Source organism: Mustela putorius, unplaced genomic scaffold, assembly GCF_011764305.1.
Source record: "Mustela putorius furo isolate JIRA1106 unplaced genomic scaffold, ASM1176430v1.1 tig00003845_pilon_pilon_pilon, whole genome shotgun sequence".
Taxonomy (NCBI): Eukaryota; Metazoa; Chordata; class Mammalia; order Carnivora; family Mustelidae; genus Mustela; species Mustela putorius.
Window position 1 is genome coordinate 21,994,683 of NW_025421998.1, and position 24,751 is coordinate 22,019,433.

General features: G+C 40.1%; 1 protein-coding gene and 1 long non-coding RNA gene across 2 annotated transcripts in view; one reads left to right on the top strand and one right to left on the bottom strand.

Moving 5' to 3' along the window:
• The window catches only part of LOC123394875, a 53,568-nt gene extending 40,421 nt beyond the window's left edge, over positions 1 to 13,147 (bottom strand). Inside the window, exon 1 of the long non-coding RNA XR_006609606.1 lies at positions 12,520 to 13,147. This is a non-coding gene — a long non-coding RNA (uncharacterized LOC123394875). The remainder of the gene's footprint in view (positions 1 to 12,519) is intronic.
• Positions 13,139 to 24,751, top strand: part of RSBN1L (round spermatid basic protein 1 like) — a 69,363-nt gene continuing 57,750 nt past the window's right edge. Inside the window, exon 1 of the mRNA XM_045089713.1 lies at positions 13,139 to 13,755. Within this exon, the coding sequence (XP_044945648.1) occupies positions 13,185 to 13,755 (571 nt within the window). The 5' untranslated portion in view covers positions 13,139 to 13,184. The remainder of the gene's footprint in view (positions 13,756 to 24,751) is intronic.

Genomic DNA, 24,751 nt, shown 5'->3' on the forward strand with positions numbered 1-24,751 from the left:
TTGGTTTGCAAAAAGCTGTAAGGGGTGCCTGGGTGGCTCAGTCTGTTAAGCATCTGACTCTTGGTTTCAGCTCAGGTCATGATCTCTGGGTCATGAGATCAGCTCTGCAGTGAGCTCTTGTGCTGGTCCCGGAGCCTGCTTGGACTCTCATCCTTCCCCATCCCTATCTCTAAATGAATAATAATAATAATAAAGCTGTGATAACTGGAATGGGTGTTTAAGTATCACATAGATAGTCAAAAGGTAAACGAGTCTTACATGACAGGCAGAACTATTCAGCTAAAGTCAGGAAGCAGTACATGGTGAAACCATGAGCAATTAGCAGGAAGTGAAACACAGTTACATGAACATTTTTCACTCTTCCCCATTAAAGCCCTTAAGTTAGTAATAAGACGTGTTCACTGACTCTTCAGCATGCTAAGGTAGTCGCAAACACCTTTCACAATCTGGCCTTAGCCCATTTGAGAAGCTCCTTTCCTTTTATGATAGTTCATGTCCTTTATACTTGAACTATGATGTTATACAGAGAGTATCACATTTAACATATGGCTCCTTATCTTCTTCCAAATGTTCCTTCCTCAGCCTCAAAAGTCCTTCTCCATCTTCTTTGTCTACTAATCTTTAATCGGCTTGAATATTATCTTCTCCAGGATGCTCTTTTCTGTTTCTCCAGCTAGAGCTGTTAATCTACCTTTTCTATCTTCCACATACATAGTTCATGCTACCACTGCATTATTTTAACCACACTGCTAGAATTTACCTGTTATGCCTCTCTCTCTCTCTTTTTTTTTTTTTTTTTTAGATTTTATTTATTTATTTGACAGAGAGAGAGAGATCACAAGTAGGCAGAGAGGCAGGCAGAGAGAAAGGGCGAAGCAGGCTCCCTGTTGAGCAGAGAGCCCGATGCAGGGCTCGATCCCAGGACCCTGAGATCATGACCTGAGCCGAAGGCAGAGGCTTAACCCACTGAGCCACCCAGGTGCCCCTCTTTTTTTTTTTTTTTTTTTTTTTTAATTTAGAGGCAGAGAGAGAGAGAGACAGTGAGAGAGAGAGCACATGAGTGGTGGGAGGAGAAGGGAGAAGTAGGAGAGGGACAAGCAAACTCTGTCCTGAGCACAGAGCCCCATGTGAGGGTCGGTCTCATGACCCTAAGATCAAGAACCGAGCCGAAATCAAGAGTCTGACGCCACCCAGGCGCCCCTGTTATGTCTGTTTTCTTAATTATATTGTCATGCTATGCTAGCTACACAGAGATACTCAATACTGTTTGTTGTATGAATAAATGAGTAACAAATGAGACGACAGTCTTGAATAACGAAGCATCAATGAAAGGCTTATTGGAAATGTATCTTGTGACTAGAAAGGAAGGTTTGCTACATGACGACAGGGACCATGTCTGCCTTGTCTACTGCTGTGTTCCAGAACTTAGCCTACTGTCTGGGATCATGCTTAGTAAGTATTTGCTAACTCAGGGTGCCTGGCAATTCAATCTGAGGTTGTGAGTTTGAGCCCCACATTGGGTATAGAAATTACTCAAATAAATAAAAACTTAAAAAAAAATAAGCATTTGCTAACTGAACACAATGTACACGGAAAATAAGAAAAAATGGACTAATAATTATTTGAAAATAAACTGAAAAAGAGAATCCATAAAACGTAGTAAAAGAAGTACCTCTAGTTTAAGTGGTAGTAAACCAAGGAATAAAGAAACTGTAGAAAATAATATCAATGATCAGCAAAAAAACCCTTTTAAAAAAATTATTAAACACATCATCATAAACATGAGAGATTATTCTGGGGGGCAGAAGAGGCAATGTGAGTTGATATAAGTAGGATTTATAGTTTTACTTATAGAGGGATAAAAGACATTATTAGTATGCCAATAGAAAAAATAATGATGTCCTTCATATCTTCAAACAAATCTGTATCATTTGCCACTAATATATTTGTCTTTTTCTGTTTAATACCTCTAACTGAAGTATCAGAAGTAGTACTGAATCTCAGCTAAGTTATTTATTCATTTATGAGTACCACACATTATGACCATATACCTGTTGTTTACATTGGTGTTGCATTATTTTGGGCTTATTTTCCTGTGATCATCACTGAAGCACTTCCCTTGGTATTTAGAACTCTAATACCTGTGCCTCTGTATTGACAGTTCACCGTGAATAGGTTGAAGAGCCTGAACGTCCATACTCCTCACACTTCTGACCTACACCAAGGTGATGAACAAGGGACACTGCTAGTATTTGTGAACTTGGGTGGCAAGATTAAGCCTTAAGGCAAACTCCACCCAAGTTACAACAACTTTACAAAAAGAGAGTTTCTCCTCTTTGGCACTTGCCAACATCTATGTTGGCAAGGTTGGATATGGCAAACTTTGATCCCAGGTTTTGTGCCTTGGTATTCAAGGTTTCCAGGGACCAGATCTACGCCTTCCTTTTTCTGTCTGCTTTATCTAACAGATATAAAACTCCCAGTAACAATAATAAAGAACTTAGAATTTTTCACGCATTAAAATTAAATATAGGCGAAGATCAGGATTCAAATCCTAAGAATAGGAATTACAGAGGCATCTGGCTGGCTCAGCTGGTGGAGCCTGCCAGTCATGGTCTTGTAGTTGTGAGTTCAAGCCCCATGTTGGGTGTGGAGATTAGTTAAAAATAAAATCTTAAAAAAAAAAAAAAAAGAACAGGCATTACAATGTAAGCAGATTTAATCATAGCTTGAGTTAGATTTGAAAGTTAACTTCAGAAGCAGTGATTTATTTGATGGTTCTTTAGCTGTTTAATGTTACATCTATTTTTCAATCAAAGATAATAAATACTTATACATCTGAGGAAAGAGGAGCCAGCATGTGAATCTAAGGCAAGATATGTATTATTTCATGGCCCTGTAAATAAATTATACAGGGGCGCCTGGGTGGCTCAGTGGGTTAAGCCTCTGCCTTCAGCTCAGGTCATGATCTCAGGGTCCTGGGATCGAGCCCCACAGCTGAGTAGGGACCCTGCTTCCCCCATGCTCTCTCTCTGTGTGCTGCTCTGCCTACTTGTGATCTCTCTGTGTCAAATAAATAAATAAAATCTTTTAAAAATAAATAAATAAATAATACAGAAGAGCTTTTCAAAGTAAAATCTGTGAAACTAAAATAATGAAAAGATAACTTCGTGATAGTCGTAGCTTTATAATTTCCTGGCTCTAGGTGCAGTATTTGCACAAAACTGTTTTCTTCTAACTGTGGGTCCACCCCCTCACCCTTCGAATCTGTGAGACCTGCTTCAGGATGTTGAGGTTACCCAGAGTTTTTCTGGGCATCTGAATTATAAAGTGTCTCTGGAAGCTGAGGCCACTGTGTCTATAGGTGTATAGTGGGAGAGTGGGATACTCTCCCAATCTCACTCCTTTCCCTAGAAGTAATCTTGGCCTATTCTTTTCTTCCCCTAGAAGTAATCTCTGGCCTATTCAAAAGCACCAGTGCCCTAAGAAATACTGCATCTTTCTGGAATGCCTGTTTTCTGAATATAGCAATTAAATGAACTGAAACTTCTAAAAAGGCCCAGTGAATGTTTGAATTTAAAATTTTGATCTTTAGACTTCTGCTTCCCCTTGCAAGATAGGACATATTAGAAAGAAAACTGGTTTGAGGTTCAGAATGAATGTGGAATTCCAATTCAGTTTTGAAAAGTGCCTTGGTGGGGCGCCTGGGTGGCTCAGTGGGTTAAAGCCTCTGCCTTCGGCTCAGGTCATGATCCCAGCCAGGGTCCTGGGATCGAGCCCCACATCGGGCTCTCTGCTCAGCAGGGAACCTGCTTCCTCCTCTCTGCCTCCTTGTGATCTCTGTCAAATAAATAAATAAAATCTTTAAAAAAAAGAAAAAAGTGCCTTGGAAAACTTTTCAAAGCATGGAATGAAGTGAAATGTCCACAAACATGAGGTTTATATAAGGCACTCAGTAAATATTGTATTTCTACCCACAGTGGTGGTCTGATGGTGTGGCTGAAACTATGAAGCAGAGAACAGTTATTCTGGAGGCAAAGTGCTCCTGTTCAAGAAGAAAGGAAAGGGTATGTGGTAAAGAAAGTTCACAAATTGGGTACAGATTGGTTTTTCAATCCAGACATTCTATGAGTTTATCATTTTTTTTTATACCTCTTTGCCACACCTAGGTTTCAAGGTTTTAATATACTTTACCCTCTATTAGTTAAAATAGCTCCTTCTTCCTAGAGAACTCAAGAGAACAAAATATGATTTTCTTTTTAGAGCTTTACAACATTGAATAAAGCTCCTACCATACATTTTATAGGCTTCCTATCCCGTTCTAAAATGATCTGATGTTGGGGTGCCTGGGTGGCTCAGTGGGTTAAAGCCTCTGCCTTCGGCTCGGGTCATGATCCCAGGGTCCTGGGATTGAGCCCTGCATCGGGCTCTCTGCTCAGTGGGGAGCCTGCTTCCTCCTCTCTCTGCCCGCCTCTCTGCCTACTTGTGATCTCTGTCTGTTAAATAAATAAAATCTTAAACGATAATAAAAAAAATAAAATGATCTGATGTCCTTCCATATAAAAGTTCTGGCAACAAAATTAACTCCAAAAGAGACATTTATGGATGTTTTCTATTTACTCTATTCGGCCCCCTATATTCATATCTTCTTTCTGCTTTGTGGTTCCTCCTGGCTCTTCAATGAAGCCTTTAAACTGTGGGCCACTCCCTCCCTTGCAATTTTCAACTTCTTTCCCCTACTTTGCTCTCCTTCTGCTAAACTTGAGTATACACTCAAGCTGGAAAGAAGATTGTGGTTGAGCAAGTAGTTGGCTCATATTTATTGGAAAACTGTATTACTGGTTAAGAGGTGAGAATTCAACTCACCTAAAGTGTTGAATCAAAAAAAAAAAAAGTATCTATAGGCTGAGAGTTTTCAATCTTGACTAGTTACTGCCCTTTCTTTTTTTTCCTTTATCCAAGTTCCAGGCAGTAGAGAAAGAGGGAAGGGAAAATAGGCCAAGTGCCTCTTCCCACCCCTAAAGGAGCTTCCTGAAAACCTTACCCTAAGACTCCCACCACATCACTGGCATCTTCAAGAGTAAGGGAGGTGGGGCAGGCTATTTTTTTTTTTTTTTAAATTTAAACTAGGCACATAGCAAACTAAATGAAATAAAGGTTCAGACAGTAAGGAAGAAGGGGGGCAAACATACACTAGCCATCTCTGCCAAAGACATGTTGCATGTGAGGTGTTTTTGACATAAATGTGGAAGATGCAGAGTAGTCACGTCGCAAACATAGAGGAGCAGTCAGCTTTAGAAGTGTCCATTGGGGAGCTGTTACTATAAAACAATCTATTAAAGTTACGGCATTTTTGAGGTTGACCAGGAAAAAGAATAATGTGAGGCAGAAAAAGGGGTCCTTGAATTGAAACTTGAGGTTTTTTCCTTTTTCAAGATTTTATTTATTTATTTGACAGAGATCACAAGTAGGCAGAGAGGCAAGGAGAGAGAGAGGGGGAAGCAGGCTCCGTACCTAGCAGAGCCCGATGTGGGCTTGATCCCAGGACCCTGGGATCATGACCTGAGCTGAAGGCAGAGGCTTTAACCCACTGAGCCACCCGGGAGCCCTGAAATTTGAGGGTTTCTACCATTTAATAATGCCTGAGGAGAGGAGAAACCTATAAAATATTGTGAGAAGAAACTGTATGATAAATCTGAAATGTTTTTTGAGACATCCAATTGGCAGTTGAATTTAACAGATAATTCTCTCCCAGTCACCCCCTTTGTTTACATGCTGTCTATGGCTGCTTTTCTGCAACTAGCAGTAGTTGCTAGGAAGACCATGTGGTCTGCAAAGCCTAAAATATTTACTACCTGATCCTTTAAAATCAAGTTTGCTGGCCCCCGTACTAGATGTAGACTAAATTAGAACTGACAACACACTAGCTAAAAAGGTCAGGCTTTCCCAAAGCGCAGAACCACCCTTTATAAGCCATAACTCAAGTCAGAAATATACATAAAGATAAGCCGGTCAATGTGGTAGAGGCAGGACTTTGAGATGTCTGAACCAGATGGGTAAAAGAGATGTCTTTAAGGTTCATACAGGGTTTTATAGAGCACAAGGACCTTTATCCAAGGGTGTCAGGAACATGGACAAGGCCAGGGGATAGTGTATTTGTAGAGTGAAATAGAGTGAAAATGTAGTTCAGCTCAGGAATATTGGACGTCATCATGTATAGAGAAAGCAGATTCTAAGACTTGTAGAGGTCAGCTCAAAGCACTGCTAACAAACATTTATTATGGATGGAAGTCTAAGTTGACCCCCGAACAATGCAGTGTGTAGTCAAAAATCTGCATACAACCTTTGACTCCCCCAAAACTTAACTACTAATAGTCTACTGTTGACTAGAAGCCTTAACGCTAACAGTCAACTAACACATACTTTGTATATTGTATGTATTATATATTGTATTCTTATAAAAAAGTAAGCTATAAAAAAGAAACTTATGAAGAAAATCCTAAGATAGAGAAAATACATTTATAGTATTTCACCGTATTTATGGGGAAAAAATCCACATATGAGTGGACCCACACAGTTGACGCCTGTGTTGCTCAAGGACCATTTTTATTTACTTAGCATCTATTCCAGCAACTGACAAAGGTAGGGCTGTGGATTAACAAACAAACAAAACCCTCAAAAGGTCCCTGACCTAAACTGAGCTATTGTTTTCTAGATCAGAAGTCAGACTGGGTTACATGACCCACAGATAAGTTTTGTTTGGCTTACACAGCTTCTTAGGAAACTTCCATTAAAAAAAATCTAGAGAGTTAGCAGGTTGGTCCCCTTCATTTTCATATAGAACAATCAGCTAGAGCTGAGAAGCAAATGTATCTTGTAGGTAAAGCAAGTATTCCCAGTTTTCCGGTCATCACCACTTCCTATTATATTACATTTATCCTGCCTTATTTTATTACTTGTTAGCCTTTCAAGACCATTTGGCATTCAAGTTTGTAACTGTGGGTCCCCGTCTTACTGTAAAGATTACAAACCTGCACTTTACATACTTCTTTTCAACATGCATTTATTGAGCAGTGATCATATACCAAATATGGGGCACATAAATATAAACACAGTATTATCCCTGCTGTAGAGGAGCTCACAGGCTAGAAGCAGAGACCAGTGTGTTAAATGATCCTATGCAGAATGATGATGGCACAAAGGCATGACTAGATTTTGATTGAGAAGTCAGGAACACAACACAAGGGAGATTTTTGAACTAAATCTTGAAGGTTAAGTAGACTTTAGTATTATATTCCAGGCAGAGAACAGAGAATGCACACAGCGACACAGAGTACAACTCTTTTGGGAATTACAATGGTTCAGAATGGATGAAAGAGAGGGAAGCTGTAGGAAAGTGAGAAAGATAGGAGTGCTGGGGTTATATATCAAGAATGGCTTATATCTACACCAGAAAGTGTGACTTTTATTCCACATGCAAAAGGGAACTACTGAAGAGACTGAAGCATAGTCAGGTTTACATTTTAGAAATACAATTCTGGTAGCAGCATGGAGGACAGTTCAAAGATGGAAGACTGAAGGCAGAGAGACCGTCAGTCAGTAAGGAAATAAATCATCGACAAAGCTCAAGCGACCTGAGACCTGAGGCGTGAAGGCAGGAAGCAGCAGCAAGAATGAAGAGAAACTGACTAGAGATAGTAACTAATTGAATGTGGAGGCTGAGGGAAAAAAAGAAGTCAAAGAAGATTACCAGTTTGTAGCTTGAACGATAAGGAATGTAGCAGATGACACATGGGAGGATGGGCATGGGTGGCATGAACTGAGGTGCTTGTGGTTACATCCACCTGGCATCTGGAAAAGAGTCAATAATCAGGTGCAAGGTTAAGGCAGGAGGGAATGTGGGAAGAGTCAGCATTCATGAGCTATCAGAAGACACTGTGATGCATAATATCACACAGAAGGGTGCAAAGTGAGATCAAGAGCAGTGACATACACCTAAGAATCATCGACACTTAAATCGAAAAAAAGCAGCAATGCTCAGGAGCCTGGATACAAAGAGCAAGTAGAGGGGTTACCAGGAGCATAGAAGTGAAGAAAATGACAGTTTGAGGAATTGCGACTCTAGCAAGTATTTGGTACCAGTTACATACCATAGGCTCTAGGTCTGATAGTGAAGAAAGTACAGAAAGGATAGATTAGTGTAGGGCTGACAGATACGTTGAGAAAATTAAGAAGGGACATCCGGTTAAATTTGAATTTCTTTCTTTCTTTTTTAAAAGATTTTATTTATTTGAGAGAGAAAGCACAAAGTGGGGGCGGGGAGGGGGTAAAGGGACAGAGGGAAAGGGAGAAGCAGGCTCCCTGCTGAGCAGGGAGCCCCACCCAGGGCTTGATCCCAGGACCCCAAGGATCACTACCTGAGCTGAAGGCAGATGCTTAACCAACTGAGCCACCCGAGAGCCCCTAAATTTGAATTTCAAATAAACAAAGAAAAAAAATATATAAATGTAAATAGTTATTTTAGTATAAATATGTCCCAAATACTGTATGGGACTTATACTAAAAATTTATTCATTGTTTATATGATATTCAAATTTAACTGGGAATCCTCTATTTTATTTGGCAATCATAATTAGGTGAAAAAGAAAGATCTAGCGTCAAAGGACAAGGGCACGGTATAGAGGGGTAAGGACCCTGAATATTAAAACATTGTAGTTTAGGATTTCAGAGATGGAAGGGCAATGAAAAGGATCAAGGAAGGTCCACTGCAATTTGTGACTGAAATGGAATGGAAATTCAACTCCAAGAAGAAACAGAGGCAAGAATATTGCACAGCTCATTAGCATGGACACTGAGGTTAAAATGTTGGCTGAAGAGTAGAAGGGATGAACTTGAAAAAAGTATCAAAGTCTTCATTAAGTGTGGCAAAATCATCAGGAAGTCGGTGGAGGATGGTACAGCCATACTACAAAAATCTGATAGAAGGGAGGGCTTTTGGCATGATATTGAAAGAGTAATAATAATTTGAAATTCAGTGATGTAGAATTGGGGAAGTGATCCCCAGCTTAGTGAGAACAACTTTCAAATGTATAGACTGTCCTCAGAGTTTCAAACAAGATCGAGAAGCAGAATATACAGTAGTATGTTTCCAAAAAGAGCTGTCGTTATTGAAAAGGGAATAGAAAGGCAGAGATTATCAATGAGCTGACAACAACCAAAAGTGAAAGAAATGGGGATAAAGAGAGCAGGAACAGACAAGATATGAATCTAGTCTTGATGGGGAAGAAAAGGTAGGCTTTTCTAAACAACTGAGACTTGGCTTGAGCTGAGATCCAAAGGATGTGATTATTTCATAGGCACCTCATGTTCATCAGGTCCAAGGTCAAGCAGTAGCCCAAACTTGTCACTCTTCCCCAATGTTTCCTAGTGCAGTGAATGATACAACTGTCCATCAAGGCATGCGGGTTAGAAATATAGGAGGCATTCATGGTATCTGCCTCCATTATGCAAACCATCATATAAGCATCAGGTAAAGAGAAAAGCATTTCAGGTAGTGGAAACAATCCATGCAATATTCTCCCCCCACCCCAAGATTTTATTTATTTATTTATTTGACAGAGAGATAGGAGAACACAAGTAGGCAGAGCACCAGACAGAAGGAGAGGGAGAAGCAGGCACTCTGCTGAGCAGGGAGCCTGATGCAGGGCTCGATCCCAGGATGCTGGGATCATGACCTCAGTGGAAGGCAGCCACTTAACCCACTGAGCCACCCAGGCATCCCAATATTTGCAATATTCTTTTTTTTTTTTTAAAGATTTAATTTATTTATTTGACAGCAAGAGATCACAGTAGACAGAGGCAGGCAGAGAGAGAGGAAAGCAGGTTCCCTGCTGAGCAGAGAGCCCGATGCGGGACTCGATCCCAGAACCCTGAGATCATGACCTGAGCCGAAGGCAGTGGCTTAACCCACTGAGCCACCCAGGTGCCCCCCAATATGTGCAATATTCTTATGCTGAAAGATAGCACAGTGCAATCTAGACACTAAAGAGCTTTCACCTTGATACAGAAGAGACTAGGGTGGCTCAGTGGGTTAAGCCTCTGCTATCAGCTCAGGTCATGATCCCAGGTTTCTGGGATTGAGCCCCGCATCGGGCTCTCTGCTCAGGAGGGAGCCTGCTTCCCCCCCCCCCCCCTCTCTGCCTGCCTCTCTGCCTACTTGTGCTCTCTGTCAAATAAATAAAATGTTAAAAAAAAAAAAAAGAAGAGACTAGTTCATGATGCGTCAAGTAGGTCATATTAAGGATTTGTGCTTTATTCTTAGAGCAAGGAAAGCTACTGGCATGTCTGAAGCTAGGGAAGTGATATGATCACATTTAGGTTTTTAGGTTTTTAAGAAGAACATTCTGGGTAGAATGAAGAACAGATTTGAGAAAACAAGAATATAAAGAAATGACAAAAAAAAGCCAGTGTAGTCATCCTGGGGAGAAGAGATAGTACTTTGAATAGGGTGCCAACAATGGGCATGGATACAAGTGGATGGTTTTAGTGGTAGCAGAGATGAAGCCAACAGGAATTGGTGATAGTGGTGGGAATTCTCTCCTAGTTCAAAGTCAGGAGGACTGACCTAATTGAAAGGGGATGGCTGATTACTCAGGAGAGAAAACAGATCATCGAGCACTGATAACGGATAAACGAATTGCCCTCAGACCTTGAAGGATCTTCCTCTTATTACAAAGAGCAAGAAGTCTATGAGATCAAGGGGACAAGTCTGCCTAGATCAGAGGGCGGAGAGCTGCTGATTACACATCAGTATTTGCAAGAAGGGGTGTGGACATAAGCTTGGACATGTTAGGTGCTTAGGTGCGTGCAGGCATGGTCCCTTCTGGTGTGGTGGGTAAAGAAGCTGGGAATAGGAAGAGAACAGGGCCTGGCTAAGAACACTGGAAGTCTGAGAATTATAAATTTAAACCTGGCCTTCCAGATCATTATTTCAGTCAAGGTGGTAGAGCAGAATACATTTAAAAATTTTTTTAAAGATTTTTTTTAAAAGATTTTATTTATTTATTGGACAGAGATCAATAGGTAGAGAGGCAGGCAGAGAGGAGGAAGCGGGATCGCTGCTGAGCAGAGAGCCGGATGCGGGGCTCGATCCCAAGACCCTGAAACCATGACCTGAGCTGAAGGCAGAGGCTTAACCCCCACTGAGTCACCCAGATGCCCCCCAATTTTTTTCTCCTAAGTAATCTCTACACCCAATGTGGAACTCAAACTCACAACCTCAAGATCAAGAGTCACATGCTCCATTGACTGAGCCCACGAGGTGCCCCAAAATACATTTTTTATAATTTTATAGTAGTCTGTTATCTTGATTTAGAACTTAAAGATTTAGGCTCACATGGTATGTGAGCCTCCAAACCATACTCTTGCCCAGGCTCTGCAAATTAAGAGTTAGGACTGATAAGGGTGTTTAACAGTATAAAAGACTATATATAGTGCAAGCAGAAACAAATTCATGAGGATGAGAGTACACTTTAGCTGGGGCCTTACCAAATTGGACTTTCCAGGCTTCTATGTGAGAGATGAAAAATGGTGCAAGTTTCCAGGTACTGTATTAATATATATGAGACACATTTATGTATCTGGAAGGTCAACAATTAAGAGGCTATTTTAATTCTAATGGTTTCAGTGTGATTCTGGAAAGCTCCTTGGATATGGCAGAAGTTAAGAGCATGTAAGAGACCTTAGTGGTCATGTAACTGAATTTATTAAAATAAAACAGAGGTTCTGACAGATGAAACACTGTGACTGAGGTTACAAAGCCAGTTACTAGTCAGTGATTTCCAGCCCCATCCTCTGTCCTCTCTTCCAACAATGCTACTTTTCATGAAGACACATGCTGACTTTCACTTTTCATCGGTATGTATTAAAGGTAAATACTTTCATTCCTTTAAAAATTTGAGGCATCTAAAAAAAGTCTATTATTAAATTTTGACTCCAAAGTATTCTAAACAAACAGAAAAGGGAAAACAAAAAATTCCAACATCCTGAGGTAACAAGAATTGGTAATCCTGGAGGACAGTTACTTTTTAACTGTTTTCCAGAAAGTTACAGGAAACATAGGGCTCCTTTTAGAACTTAGAATATTCTCCGACTTCTCATTTCCTTATGTGGCTACTTTTTATTCTTACATCTATCTCTTTGATTTGTTAATCTTATGTGAGACCTGAGCTGAATTAAAATCATGCTTCATGCTTTGGTTGCAACCTGTTACTGTAACCCACCGCGCCCCCCAATTCCTCATTTCCTAAGCTAGAAATGAAAATACACGCTTACAAAACATCGAACATTCAGGGCGCTAACCACTATTTTACCTTCTAAAAAATCCTTCTTTTCAAACATCAATAAATATCGCCAATGGATTTTTCTCAGCAAGTCTCAGTTATAATAATTGCAATAAAATTAAGATCTTTAACACTGTATCACTAAAGTTTAAAAGAAAAATTCTCCAAGGAGTCTTACCTCAAGCTTAGAAGTAATCCGAAAATTCTGGGTTTGCAGGAAGTTCTCTCCCTTAAAGCATTGGAGTTGACGATTTTAGCAACAGTAACAAATCTTGTCAGGACACCAAATGATTTTTAGTACCTCCCGTCCAGTAACTGTTGCCTTTCAGAAGGAAGGACTGAATTCCGCATAAAAATTTTCTCCTCTGACTGAGCATCAGCGAAATTCGGCTTTCTGCGCGCGAAGAGACGGGGAGGGACCAAAAGGACCCCGGGGGGAGAAAAGGAAGAGAAGGTGATACATGAAAAAGTCTAACTACATATGAGCGCGCCTGGGTGGGGGCAGGTTTGAGGGTCCGGAGTTGGGGGTTCATTTCGGACACTCCCGGGGCACCAGAGTTCACGCTGGCGACTAGTGAAAGACCCTCCCCTCAGAGCTTGCTCCGCCACTAACCGCGCCCCGCGGAGCTTTGACCTCCAAAACTGGTCCGCTTGGCGATACCGCCTCTTCGGCTCCAGATTGACGCCTTTGGTTGGTTCTCAGAGGGATCCTTCAGCAAGGCTCGTCCAATAGAGAGCTCTGCCGATGGCCGGGCCGCTCCACCCCTCCCCCGCCCCTCGCTGAGGGCCCGCCCCTGCCCCGCGCCCTGGAGCGGAGGAGAGTAAATACAACAGGAGCGCAAAATGGCGGACCCGCCGAGCCCGGTGGACGGCGCTGCTGCCGCCGCCGCAGCCGCTGTCGCCTCGGAGAAAGAACCGTTTGGCAAATTGCAGCCCTCCTTCCGGGACCCACCGGGTCCTCTGTCGGCCAAGAAGGTTCGTACTGAGGAGAAGAAGGCGCCACGGAGACTGAACGGAGAGGGGGGCAGCGGCGGGAACAGCAGGCAGCTGCAGCCGCTGGCGGCACCTTCGCCTCAGAGCTATGGCAGCCCCGCGTCTTGGAGCTTTCCCGGGCTGTCTGCTGTCCCCTCCTCGTCCTCTGCTCGGAGCAGTTTCTCTTTTTCCGCTGGCTCGGCGGTCCCTTCCTCAGCCTCCGCTTCCTCGTCTCAGCCGGTGCCGCGCAAACTGCTGGTCCCTCCTACGCTGCTGCACGCTCAGCCTCACCATCTCTTGCTGCCGGCCGCCGCCTCCTCGGCCAACGCCAAGCCGCGGCGACCTAAGGAGAAGCGAGAGAAGGAAAGGAGGAGGCACGGCCTCGGCGGGGCAGGCGGGGCCGCTCGGGAGGAGAACGGGGACGTGAAGCCGCTGCCGCGAGGTGGGTACCGGAGCTGGGAGGGGGAGGGGAGGGCGTCCCGGGTCCCCGCCACCTCCTCGCGCCCGCGGGGCCCGGGCAGGGGGAGCGCGGGGGCCGCGGGCGCCAGCCTGGAGGGGGCGGGAGGCGTCCCGTTCTCAAAAGGCGATTTTGCAGTCCCCTTGGGGACAGGAAATGGAGCCTGTAATTTCGGTTACAGCGAGGGCAATGGCCGAAACTCTTTATTTTTTATATTGTTTCTCTCTCTCAGTTAATGCGCTGCAAGATTTATAGAATATGGTCTAGAGTACCCGCCTAGGTGTGCTGGTCTTCGGAGGGAGATGGGGGGAAATGGGATCGCCAAGGGTTTGGTCTTCTAAAAGGTGCTTGATTCATTATTAGACGGTTTAGAGGTGATCACAGAATTCGTATTTGTGACACAGGCTCCAACGCCAGAAAATCCTGTCAAAAAAAGGGGTGTGGAGAGCCTTGGCGTCAGCTGGAAGCTACCAGAGGCCTGAGCTTTCATCCCTATTAGGGAAATGAGGTAGAGTGCAGGGCCCGAAGTGTGTGTGCTGTTTCGTAAGGTACCTGTCCTGCAGCCTCCTCCTCATCGTTTCGTATTCTCAAGTGTTCTGAGTGGTCCTGTTTGGAATACCACCACCCTTCAGAAAGAATTTTCAGCCATATTCTTTTTTCCTGCAGCAAATTATAAAATCAGGAGCGTTGACGTTTTTTGGCCAGATCAAGTGACGGCAAAATGTTTTAGCATCAGAAAATGGCAAATTCGTAAGCGTCCTTTTCAGACAGGTCTAGGTAGTTCTCTTTTAAACTGTAGGCTAGCTGTGTAGTTTGCAGAAAGTATTTATTTAAAATAGATCGTCCTATTTATTTAGTTATTGATACACGGTGATCTGACGGTGGTACAACATGGAGAGTGGTTGAAAATTAGATATTGATGTGACCAAAAGCCTAAGGCACGTGATGACCTTTAATATAAATATACACTGAGAATGTATTATGAGAGTATTTTTGTTTTTGAGGAAAAATGACATGTCAAGGAGTTTTAGTATTGCTGTTCTAACTGCAGCTTAAATCGTGAATAATTCTCTATATGTTTGAATTAGAATGGCTGTTTTTACAATTTTTTAAAATACTACACAGGAGCATATAGTTAGCAGGGTTACTTCTTCCCTGCTGGTTGCGGGTAGAAAAGCTTGGACAACTAAGCATAGCCACCAGGTACTCCCGCACAGGGAAAAGTTCTCTCAGTTTTAGAGTTTTGCTTCTAGGAAAGTGGTTTTGAGGATGGAACTTACACTACTTTTAGACTGGAATTTTAGGTGGTAAGTTATTTTAAAGCTATTTTGTCATAATGCTCACCTTTAAAAGTTAAAAGTGCCCGAAAGTCTGTGCCTTTGCAGCTTGGTATTAGTCTTATTTGTGATGTGTAAGCCACGTATTTGTTCTTCCAAGTTCTTTGAATGAGGAAGTGAATGCGGGGTGTAACATTGTCAGGGTAGGAATGGCTGAAAGGAAATAAGCATTCTTTCACAAGTCTAACTTAAAATGTGGAGTATAAAGATGGCCCTTAATGTGAAATGGCTGTTCAAGAGAGATTTCTCCAGTTTTTAAAATTTCATTTAGAATCCTCCTTTCGAAGGCTCCAGCTTATCTTACGAAGCCTTAATATGAGGAGTGATAGCTTCTACGTTAGGATGTGGGGAACGTGTTTTTCCGTGACCTCTGTAGGATGTTTTTGATTAGTGACTAGATACAAAAACCCTTGTAGGATTTTCTTTCTTTTTTTTTTTTTTTGAGAGAGAAATGCTGCTATTTTACTGAAGAAAAACTAAAAATCAAAGAGAAGGATTTTTCATTGTCTTAATGATAATGGTGAAAATCTTAAGTATTCTCCTCCTAAAGTTCAGGTTTAACTAAATTGAGGTTCTGTTTTAATCATTTTAAGAAAATTCGTCAGCAAGTGTTATTAAAATAGAAAATTATATATTAATTCAATATAAGCATAATTACAAATAGGAAGGTTCTAATTTGTAATACAGTCTGTTTCTCTGGGCTTTATGTAAGAATCTTAGTGAGTGGTTGGGTCATCTGGCTGCCTCAGTCCCTGGAGCATGCAGCTCTTGATCTCGGGTCAGTGAGTTCGAGCCCTGGGCTTAGCCTTAACTTAAAATTAAAAAAAAAATCTTAAACAGTGGATGTCTTTTGTTTTAAATACATAACTCTTTCTAATGTTGCTCGAAGTTCGATACTTAGTTATGGATAGCACAGGGTGATAGAAGTTATCCCATCCCTGGCTGATGGAACAAGCTGAATCAGAACAGGAAGTGAGCTATAAAGACACCTAAGCAAAGAAAATAGATCCTTCCCTCAAAAGGCAAACAGACATCCAAAAAAATCAAGCTCCAAATTCCGATACCCAGTTGAGTTTCTGTATGGTAGTAGGATTTTTTTTTTTTTTTTTTTTTTTTTTTTTGTCTTTAGTGAGAACTGCCTAAAATTTTACATTGGCTACTATCCTAACAGGAATTACTTGTAGTAAATGAAACTGTGTATGAAAAGGGTTGGCAGGCCATTTAGTAAATGTCATTTGAGTCAGAAACATGATGATTTGTTTTTTAACCTCCTAATAAATTAAAAAGTGGATCAGTCCAGATAGAGTAAGGATCGTTGACAGATCTAAAAGTGAAGAGTGATAACAGAATTACAAAGGGATAGCAGTCCAAGCCCTTTTAGCATAAGAGTTGGTGCCTTAACACACCAAAAACCTGTGAGGTCATCTAGTCATAGTGGGTAGCTGACTTCCATGATAGTCTGAGCCATCGTCATCATGTAAAAGTTAAATTTATTTATTTATTTATTTTTTAAAAAAATTTTTATTAAATTTATTTTTCCTAAAAAAAATGTGCAAGACTTTTTAGATTTTAAATGAGAAAAATAACCAGATTTAGTGGTTAGAGAGGTAATCTACTTAAGAGTTCACAGCCAATTTTTCTGTAAGATTGAATAAATTTTTGAATTGGTAAATGTGGAAGGTAAGAGTGGACATGTACTGAAGATGTTCGACATTTAGAATTATGTTATGGCAAACAGCAGAACAAACATATTATTAGATAACAAAGTGCCATAAGGATTGCAGTAACCAATAAAACTTGTATAGATCTTATTTTTGTTAGTGCTTTTGCTTTGCATTTATTAACTTATTTTTTTCTTTAGGATGATCCTGTGAAGTATTCCAAGATAAAACCAGGGCATTTCACAGAATGTTTGGCTTGGAAGTATTGTTACAGAATTTAACTGTAATGAAAATAGAGTCTTTTTTTAGAATTGAATAAAAATTATTTTTATTTCTATTTTAATTCCAGTTAGTATACAGTGTTATATTTGTTTCAGATGTACTGTACCATACAGTGATTCAACAGTTCCATCTATCACCAGATGATCATCATAAGTGCACGCCTTAAACCCCATCACCTATTTAACCCATCCCCCACCCACTCGGAGGAGCCTTTGGTTTGTTCTCTATAGTTAAGAGCCTGTTAGAAGTGAATAGTTTAAGGTATGTAAATGTCAGTGATTTAAGGGGGTAGGTATTGGAAGACTTTTCAAACTAGACTTTTCCCTATCTTTCTATGTTAATTCCACAATTTTAGGTTAAATTTATACTCAGAGGGGTGCCTGGGGGGCTCAGTGGGTTAAGGTTAAAGCCTCTGCCTTGGCTCAGGTCATGATCCCAGGATCCTGGAATCAAGCCCCACATCAGGCTCTCTGCTTGGCAGGGAGCCTGCTTCCTGCGCGCGCTCTCTCTCTCTCTCTCTCTCTCTCTCTGCCTGCCTCTCTGCCTAGTTGTGATCACTATTTGTCAAATAAAATAAATAATAAAAATCTTTAAAAAAAATTCATAGAGGTTTTGTCATTATGACCATATATTTGTCACTGCTGAAATAGTTTACTGTGATTTCATTTTCTTGTGTAACCTTTGTTGTTCATGCCTCATTTTTTCATTTGCTTAGTTTTGTCTGGCAAAGTCTTTCTATACCCTCCAGCAGCTGCATAAAATGCTTCTCAGTACAATTTTCCACATGGTCAAATCTGTCAGATAAACTTATCAGTTCTATTTGTTCCTGTAGTCATCTCCTCTGTAGCTGTCTTTCTTCCTGCTTTAGTCTGGATTGTTTTCTCTTTAGGCCTGCTGCAAAGCTGTCATCGTGGGACTTCCCTTAACTGACATTCTGGGAGTTTCTTTCACTTTCGCTGAGTCCCTTTTTTCTGGACCCTATGCCTTCTTTTGGTTTATTCCTTCATTTTTGTTTCCCCAATTATTGCTGTGATAATGTGTATTGGAAAAACAGTTTTTTAAAATTTATTTTTACGCTCATGCTAGACTGTTGGGCTGTTGAGAGATTTCTATATCGGAAATCATTTTCCCTCACAAGTTTGGAGGTGTTCCCATATTGCCTGGCTTCCAGTATTGATGTTGAGAAATTTGATCTCCAAAAGTTGTCTTTTTTCCACAATCTGGGAGATTTCAGCCTTTTTTTGAGTTTTTAAATTTTAGCTCTCTTTTAAAACAGTGTTTTATGAACTTTTGTTTTTTGTTCCTGTAATTGTAACATCTTGTACTTTTTTCATGGGTGCAGCATCTTCTATTATCTCTTCAAGGATATTAATTATAGTTTCTTCATTTCTTGCATGGTTTTTGGTTCCTCTAAAACTTTTTGTTATTGTTGATTTTGGTCTTGTTGGAGGCTTTCTTCAGATCTCTGTGATCCTTAGCAGTTCCTTCATACTCAAGGAATGTTCAAAGCTGACTGAAAGCTCACTGGACATGCATGAGCATGGCTTAGTGACTAATAAACTCTGATGTTTTACTTTTTCTTTAAAAAAAAAAAAAAAGATTTTATTTTTAAGTAATCTCTACACCCAATGTGGTGTTCGAACTTACAACTCCAAGATCAAGAATCACATGTTGTACTGACTGAGGCAGCTGGTTGCCCCTCCCATATTTTATCTTTACTTCTTTTCTCTGGGTAGTGGGTTGAGAGGGTTTTCAGTTTCTTCAGATAAAGATCCTTCATTTTTCTGTGTGTCTGTATAACTGGAATAATGGAGAGGAGGGGATTTGCAGAGGTAATGAGTTTAGATGGTGGGGCTCTAGTGGTTGGTGGAGGAAGGAAGCTACAAATTTCACTATTCAGTTTCTAAATTTTCACCTACTCTCCCTGTTTCCACATCAACATTTCACTTCTTGCTTTTTCTATGTGGGATGCACCTGAGCTTGGAGCCATTCTGATTCAGTTTTGCTGGAGATCATACCTCATTCCTGTTGGGGTGAGTTGAATGGGGGCGGGGTGGGGGGGGAAAGCGAGCATAATAGAAGGTTAGTGTAAGTCCCTACAGAGATAGTTTCAAAAAATCCTATTTACTCTGCAGTATCCCTAGAGGGGCTTAGAAATTGGAGGTACTGAAAGAGGCAAGAGGGCAGACTCAATCCCCACCCCTCCCACCCACACGGACACACATTCACTCTCCCTCTCTCATGTTGCAGCATGTGTCAGAATTTCCTTTTTAAGGCTGAATAATGTTCCATTATATGTATATACCACATTTTGTTTGTACATTCATCCCTTGGTATACACTCGGATTCTTCTACCTTTTTGGCTGTTGTGAATAATGCTGCTGTGAACATGGGTGAAAAGATATCTATTTGAGTCCCTGCTTTCAGTTCTTTTGGGTATATGCCCTGAAATAGAACTGCTGGATCATATGGTAATCATTTAATTTAAGGAACTGCCATACTGTTTTCCCTAACTGTTTTCCATAGCAGTTGCACCATTTTACATTGCCACCAGCTGTGCGCAAGTGTTGGGTTAACTATTTAGTATCAGAAAAGTAAATCTAAGTATGCAGACAAAAAAACTCTCAGTAACATTTATTTGGAGCAGGTATTTGTGAAGTCAGGGTGCGGTCAGCCATGACAGCTTAGGAAATAAAATTTGGGGGCTTGGTGGGAGAAAAAAAAGGCATTTATTGAGTGCTTGTCATAAGCCATGGTATTATCTCAATATTTTTAGATTAAAACTCTGAGTTTTTCTTAGCTCACTCAGAATTGCATAGCTAATGTGTAAAGAATTTGGATCAGCCCCATCTCTGGAAGAGTGTGAGCCTAACTACACAACGCTACAGTTAACTTAAGTTTTTCCCTTTAGGCTGTGATAAACAGGAAGAAGAAAGAGAAGATGAACTTTAAAACTTTTTCCAAGTTATTTCTTTTTTCCTAACTTTTTATTATAAAAAATTTTAAGCATACAGAAAAGCTGAAAGAATAATACAGTGATCTTATTTATATAGATTTCCTCCTAGATTCAACAGCTGTTAATATTTTATGTTATATATGCAGTGAATCATTTGAAAGATTTCTTTTTTTTCTTAAATTCATGAGAAACAGAGAGGCAGAGAGAGAAGTAGGCTCCCTGTGGAGTAGAGAGCCTGAGCAGAACTTGATCCCAGGACCCTGGGATCATGACCTGAGCTAAAGGCAGACGCTTAACTGACTGAGGCACCCAGGCACCCCAACCCTTTTTTTTAATTTATGAGAGACAGAGGCAGAGGCAGAGGCAGATGTAATGAGTCATTTAAAAGTAAACTATAGACATCATGATACTTTACTCTTTTTTTTTTTTTTTTAAATTTTATTTGACACAGAGAGAAAGAGCATGAGCAGAGTGAGCAGCAGGGAGAATGCATGAGCAGAGGGAGAAGCAGGATCCCCACTGAGCAGGGAGCCTAGTTTGGGGCTCTATCCCGGGACTCCGGAATCATGACCTGAGCCAAAGGCAGATGCTTAACACTGAGCCACCCAGGTGTCCCATGATACTTCATTCTTAAATATTTCAGCCTTCATTTTCTAAAAGTAACCACATAATTACATTAACTTTAAAACATTTAAGAAAATAATTATATAACCAGTGCGTGTTTAGTCTTCCAATAACCCCCAGTTTCCCCCGTTGCATCCCAAACACACTACATGTTTATTTAGTTAGCTATTTTTATAATACCATTTACTTGAGCGATACTTTCTTTCTTTTTTAAAAATTTTTACCTTTTTTAAAAAAAAATACAATTAATTAATTTTTTAAAGATTATTTATTTAGTTGACAGAGATCACATGTAGGCAGAGAGGCAGGCAGAGAGAGAGGAGGAAGCAGGCTCCCTGCTGAGCACACAGCCGGATGTGGGGCTCCATCCCAGACCCTGGGATCATGACCTGAGCCAAAGGCAGAGGCTTTAACCCACTGAGCCACCCAGGCGCCCCTTTACCTCTGTTTTTAATCTGGAACTGTCCTGCTCCCTTTTTCCTTTATATGACATTGACTTTTGGAATGTACTAGTTCAACATACCTTCTTATTTTGTAGGTTTTTTTTTTTTTTTTTTTTAAAGATTTTATTTATTTATTTGACAGAGAGAGATCAGAAGCAGGCAAAGAGGCAGGCAGAGAGAGAGAGAAGGAAGCAGGCTCCCGGCTGAGCAGAGAGCCCGATGCGGGGCTCGATCCCAGGACCCTGGGATCATGACCTGAGCCGAAGGCAGCGGCTTAACCCACTGAGCCACCCAGGCGCCCCAATTTTGTAGGTTTTTTTATACTCATAATTTCTAAACATTTATTTTTTGGTATTTATTTTTTTTAAGATTTTATTTTTATTTTATTTCTTGTAAAGGTTTTATTTATTTGTGAGTGAGTGTGTGAGAGATCGAGCTTGAGCAGTGGGAAGGGCAAAGGGAGAGGGATTAGAGATAAGTAGACTCCCCTCTGAGCAGGAAACACAACATGGGACTGGATCCCAGGACCTTGAGATGCTGACCTGAGCCTGAGGCAGCTGCTTAAACCATTGAGCCACCCAGGGTACCCTTAAAGATTTTATTTTTAAGTAATTTCTACATCAGTGTTGTGGTATTTAGCTTGATTCTTTGTATTTATTATAACTAGAAATTAGGTATCAAGATCAAGCCTGATTAATCCAGATTAAATAGTTTTGGTAAGAATATTTCATAAGTGTACTTCATATTGCATCCCCTTTGAAGGCATATAATATTAAGATTGTGCCATTAGTAAATTGGTTGAGGTGACCATAATCCCCATTACACTAGTTCATTTTTCTGTTTACATTTAGTTTGTAATCTGTGTGTTGATGATTTGTGAATATCTAATTTCCTAGCAATTTTTTACTTGATGGCTTCAGTATTAATTAATGATTTTTGCCTGAGTCACCCATTCTTTTCATGCTTAAAGAATGATGCCAAACTATTTCTAAATAAAGGAATTAGATTTGGGAATGGAGAATTCAAAATAATTTGTTACTCTTGTATTTAGATTAAAATTTGGCAGTCTATTTTGATTTTGGGTACCAGAGTAAATACGTTCATTGGTATGATTAGAATCTATGGTAAACACTTTTCTTGTATTCTTAATTCATCACAGTTTGAATTTTGGAAAGCTACTTGCAGAATGCTTTTCATTAAAGATTGAGTGTAGTAGTCCAGTTACAATAGTTATCGGTTATAATACTAGTAATATGGGCCCAAAATATGAAGTCCTGCCAGTTTTTTTGAATATACTGAATATATATTAGTATAGTGTCTTAAATACTATATATATTTCAAAATTATGACCTCTATTTCATAATGTTCTCTGTTGACTAATATAAATTAACTATATACCTATATGAATTCACATTTAAATAGATTATATGACTTCCTTCAGAGCACGCATCATTTTAGTCATCATTTTATGATCTTTGCCATGTACTCAATAATTGATTTGAAGAAAAAAATACTTTTTATTAAGAAATTAATTCTGTCTGTTCGCTTTGCACTAGAAATTTAAGTAACTATTCTTGTTAGTTTTTTTTTATAGAAAGTGTATATATTTTCTTTAGATATTATTTAATTCAGAACCACTTTCAGTGGTTTGACATGTGGAACCATGTTCTGGAAAGCTGATGACCCAGGGCATTCATTTTCTGGCTGAATCACTGATGAACTTTATACCTTAAAGGAGTAAGTAATCACCAGTTTTCATTTTTCTCCTTTGAGGATGATGAAAATATCAGGATTAGTAAATTCTGTCAGGCTTTTTTGAGTTGGGCCAAAAGTTGATGTAGTGAGTACAGTTTGAGCTAGAATTTATGTTTCTTGAGGACAGAAACAACAATAATAAAAACAATAATAACAGTAATTAACACTTACAGAACTGTACTCAGCACTTTGTATTTTTATTTAATTTTTACATCTTCTTAAAGTTTAGTTAGATATTAGCCTCTTGTAAGTACTGAATGGAAGCTCAGGAAATTTAAGTAACTTGCCCAAGGATATTAAGTATGTAGTCTGTCTAAGTTTTAGATCATTGTGTAGTTTGACTTAAGGGCTCCAGCTCTAAACTATTGTGCAAACTGTGTTAATGTTTTTAAATCTCCTTCATTCAGAATTGTACCTTACATTATGAGCTAGTTTGCCAAATAAACGAACCAGACTTCAGAGGAAAAGTAGGACTTAGGTAAGTGGAGATGATGGAGACGGACTTGTTAGGGGGAATGGTGTGAGCAAGATCGTAGAGATAGGAGTGTACATTGCCATGTTCTGTGGTCTGTGACTAGAACCATTCAGCTAGGATTGGTGATCTTGTACAAAGTTGGGAAAAAGCACCTCATGCCAGTTGAAAGTTTGCCACAATATGCCTGCTGTTTGCCAGGATAGGGAGTTTGGACTTCATTCTGTGGACAACAGCAAGGCATAGTTTTTTATTTTATTTTATTTTTTTTAATAGAGTAATTTATTCAAATTGGTATTTTAGGAATACTAATTTGTTAGCATTGTGTAGGATGAATTGGCTGAGAGAAAAATTAGAGACAGGGATATTGGAGACTACTGTAGTAATAAAATGGAGTGATTTAGTGGTAAAATGATTGATACTCCTGGACATGGGAAAGAAAAGATTTTGAGAGGGAATGTATGCTTGAGCTTCATGATTATCAAATATGTAGCAAGAAAGGAGGAATTTTTATATTTAATTTTATAGTCTCAGATGGAGGGAATAAAATGTTGGTGGGTCTGCAGGAGAACTAGTTGAAAAAGATGGATAGGAGTTTGATATATAGGCAAATACCTTTATGTTAAGAGTTCTGTTATCAGGGTGCCTGGGTGGCTCAGTGGGTTAAGCCGCTGCCTTCGGCTCAGGTCATGATCCCAGGGTCCTGGGATCAAGCCCCGCATCGGGCTTTCTGCTCAGCAGGGAGCCTGCTTCCTCCTATCTCTCTGCCTGCCTCTCTGCCTGCTTGTGATCTCTCTCTGTCAAATAAATAAATAAAATCTTTAAAATAAAATAAAATAAAATAAAGGTCTCAAAAAAATCAAGATTATGCATGGTTCCTTAACCTTTACTCCATCCTAACAACTTAGCAATTTACCTTCTATTTGTCTTCCCTCTTCTGGCCTCCCTCATCATTGTCCTTATCTCTCCTGCTACTACTTCAGCCTTTAGATTAGTTTGGGACCTTTTTACAGTCTTCTCTCTGGCTTTGCTAATCACCCTGTTGGTTTTCTAGTGTCTCTCATTAGCACTTGCCAAATCTTTGTTTAGAGTTTTGGATCCTTATATTCAGCTGCCTCTTTGACCTAGTCACTATTAGATGTTTCACCGAACTGTAAAATTAACATGTTCAAAACTCAGCCTTCGTTACTCAAATTTGTCTTGCTGTGTATGTTCCTTATCTCAGTGCTTGAAAACTAGATTCTACACTTTACCTTCATCCAACCTGTAGCCAAATCTTGTTAGTTCCAGTCACCATTTTTTATATCTGTCTCCTTTCCCTGTCCTTTCCACTAGTCTTACTTAGTTCAAATTACCATTATTTCTAGCCTAAATTATTGTATAACTGCCTCCTTATTGGGCTCCCTACTTCAGATCCGTGATCTTTCATTTCATTTTTCATGCTACAGCCT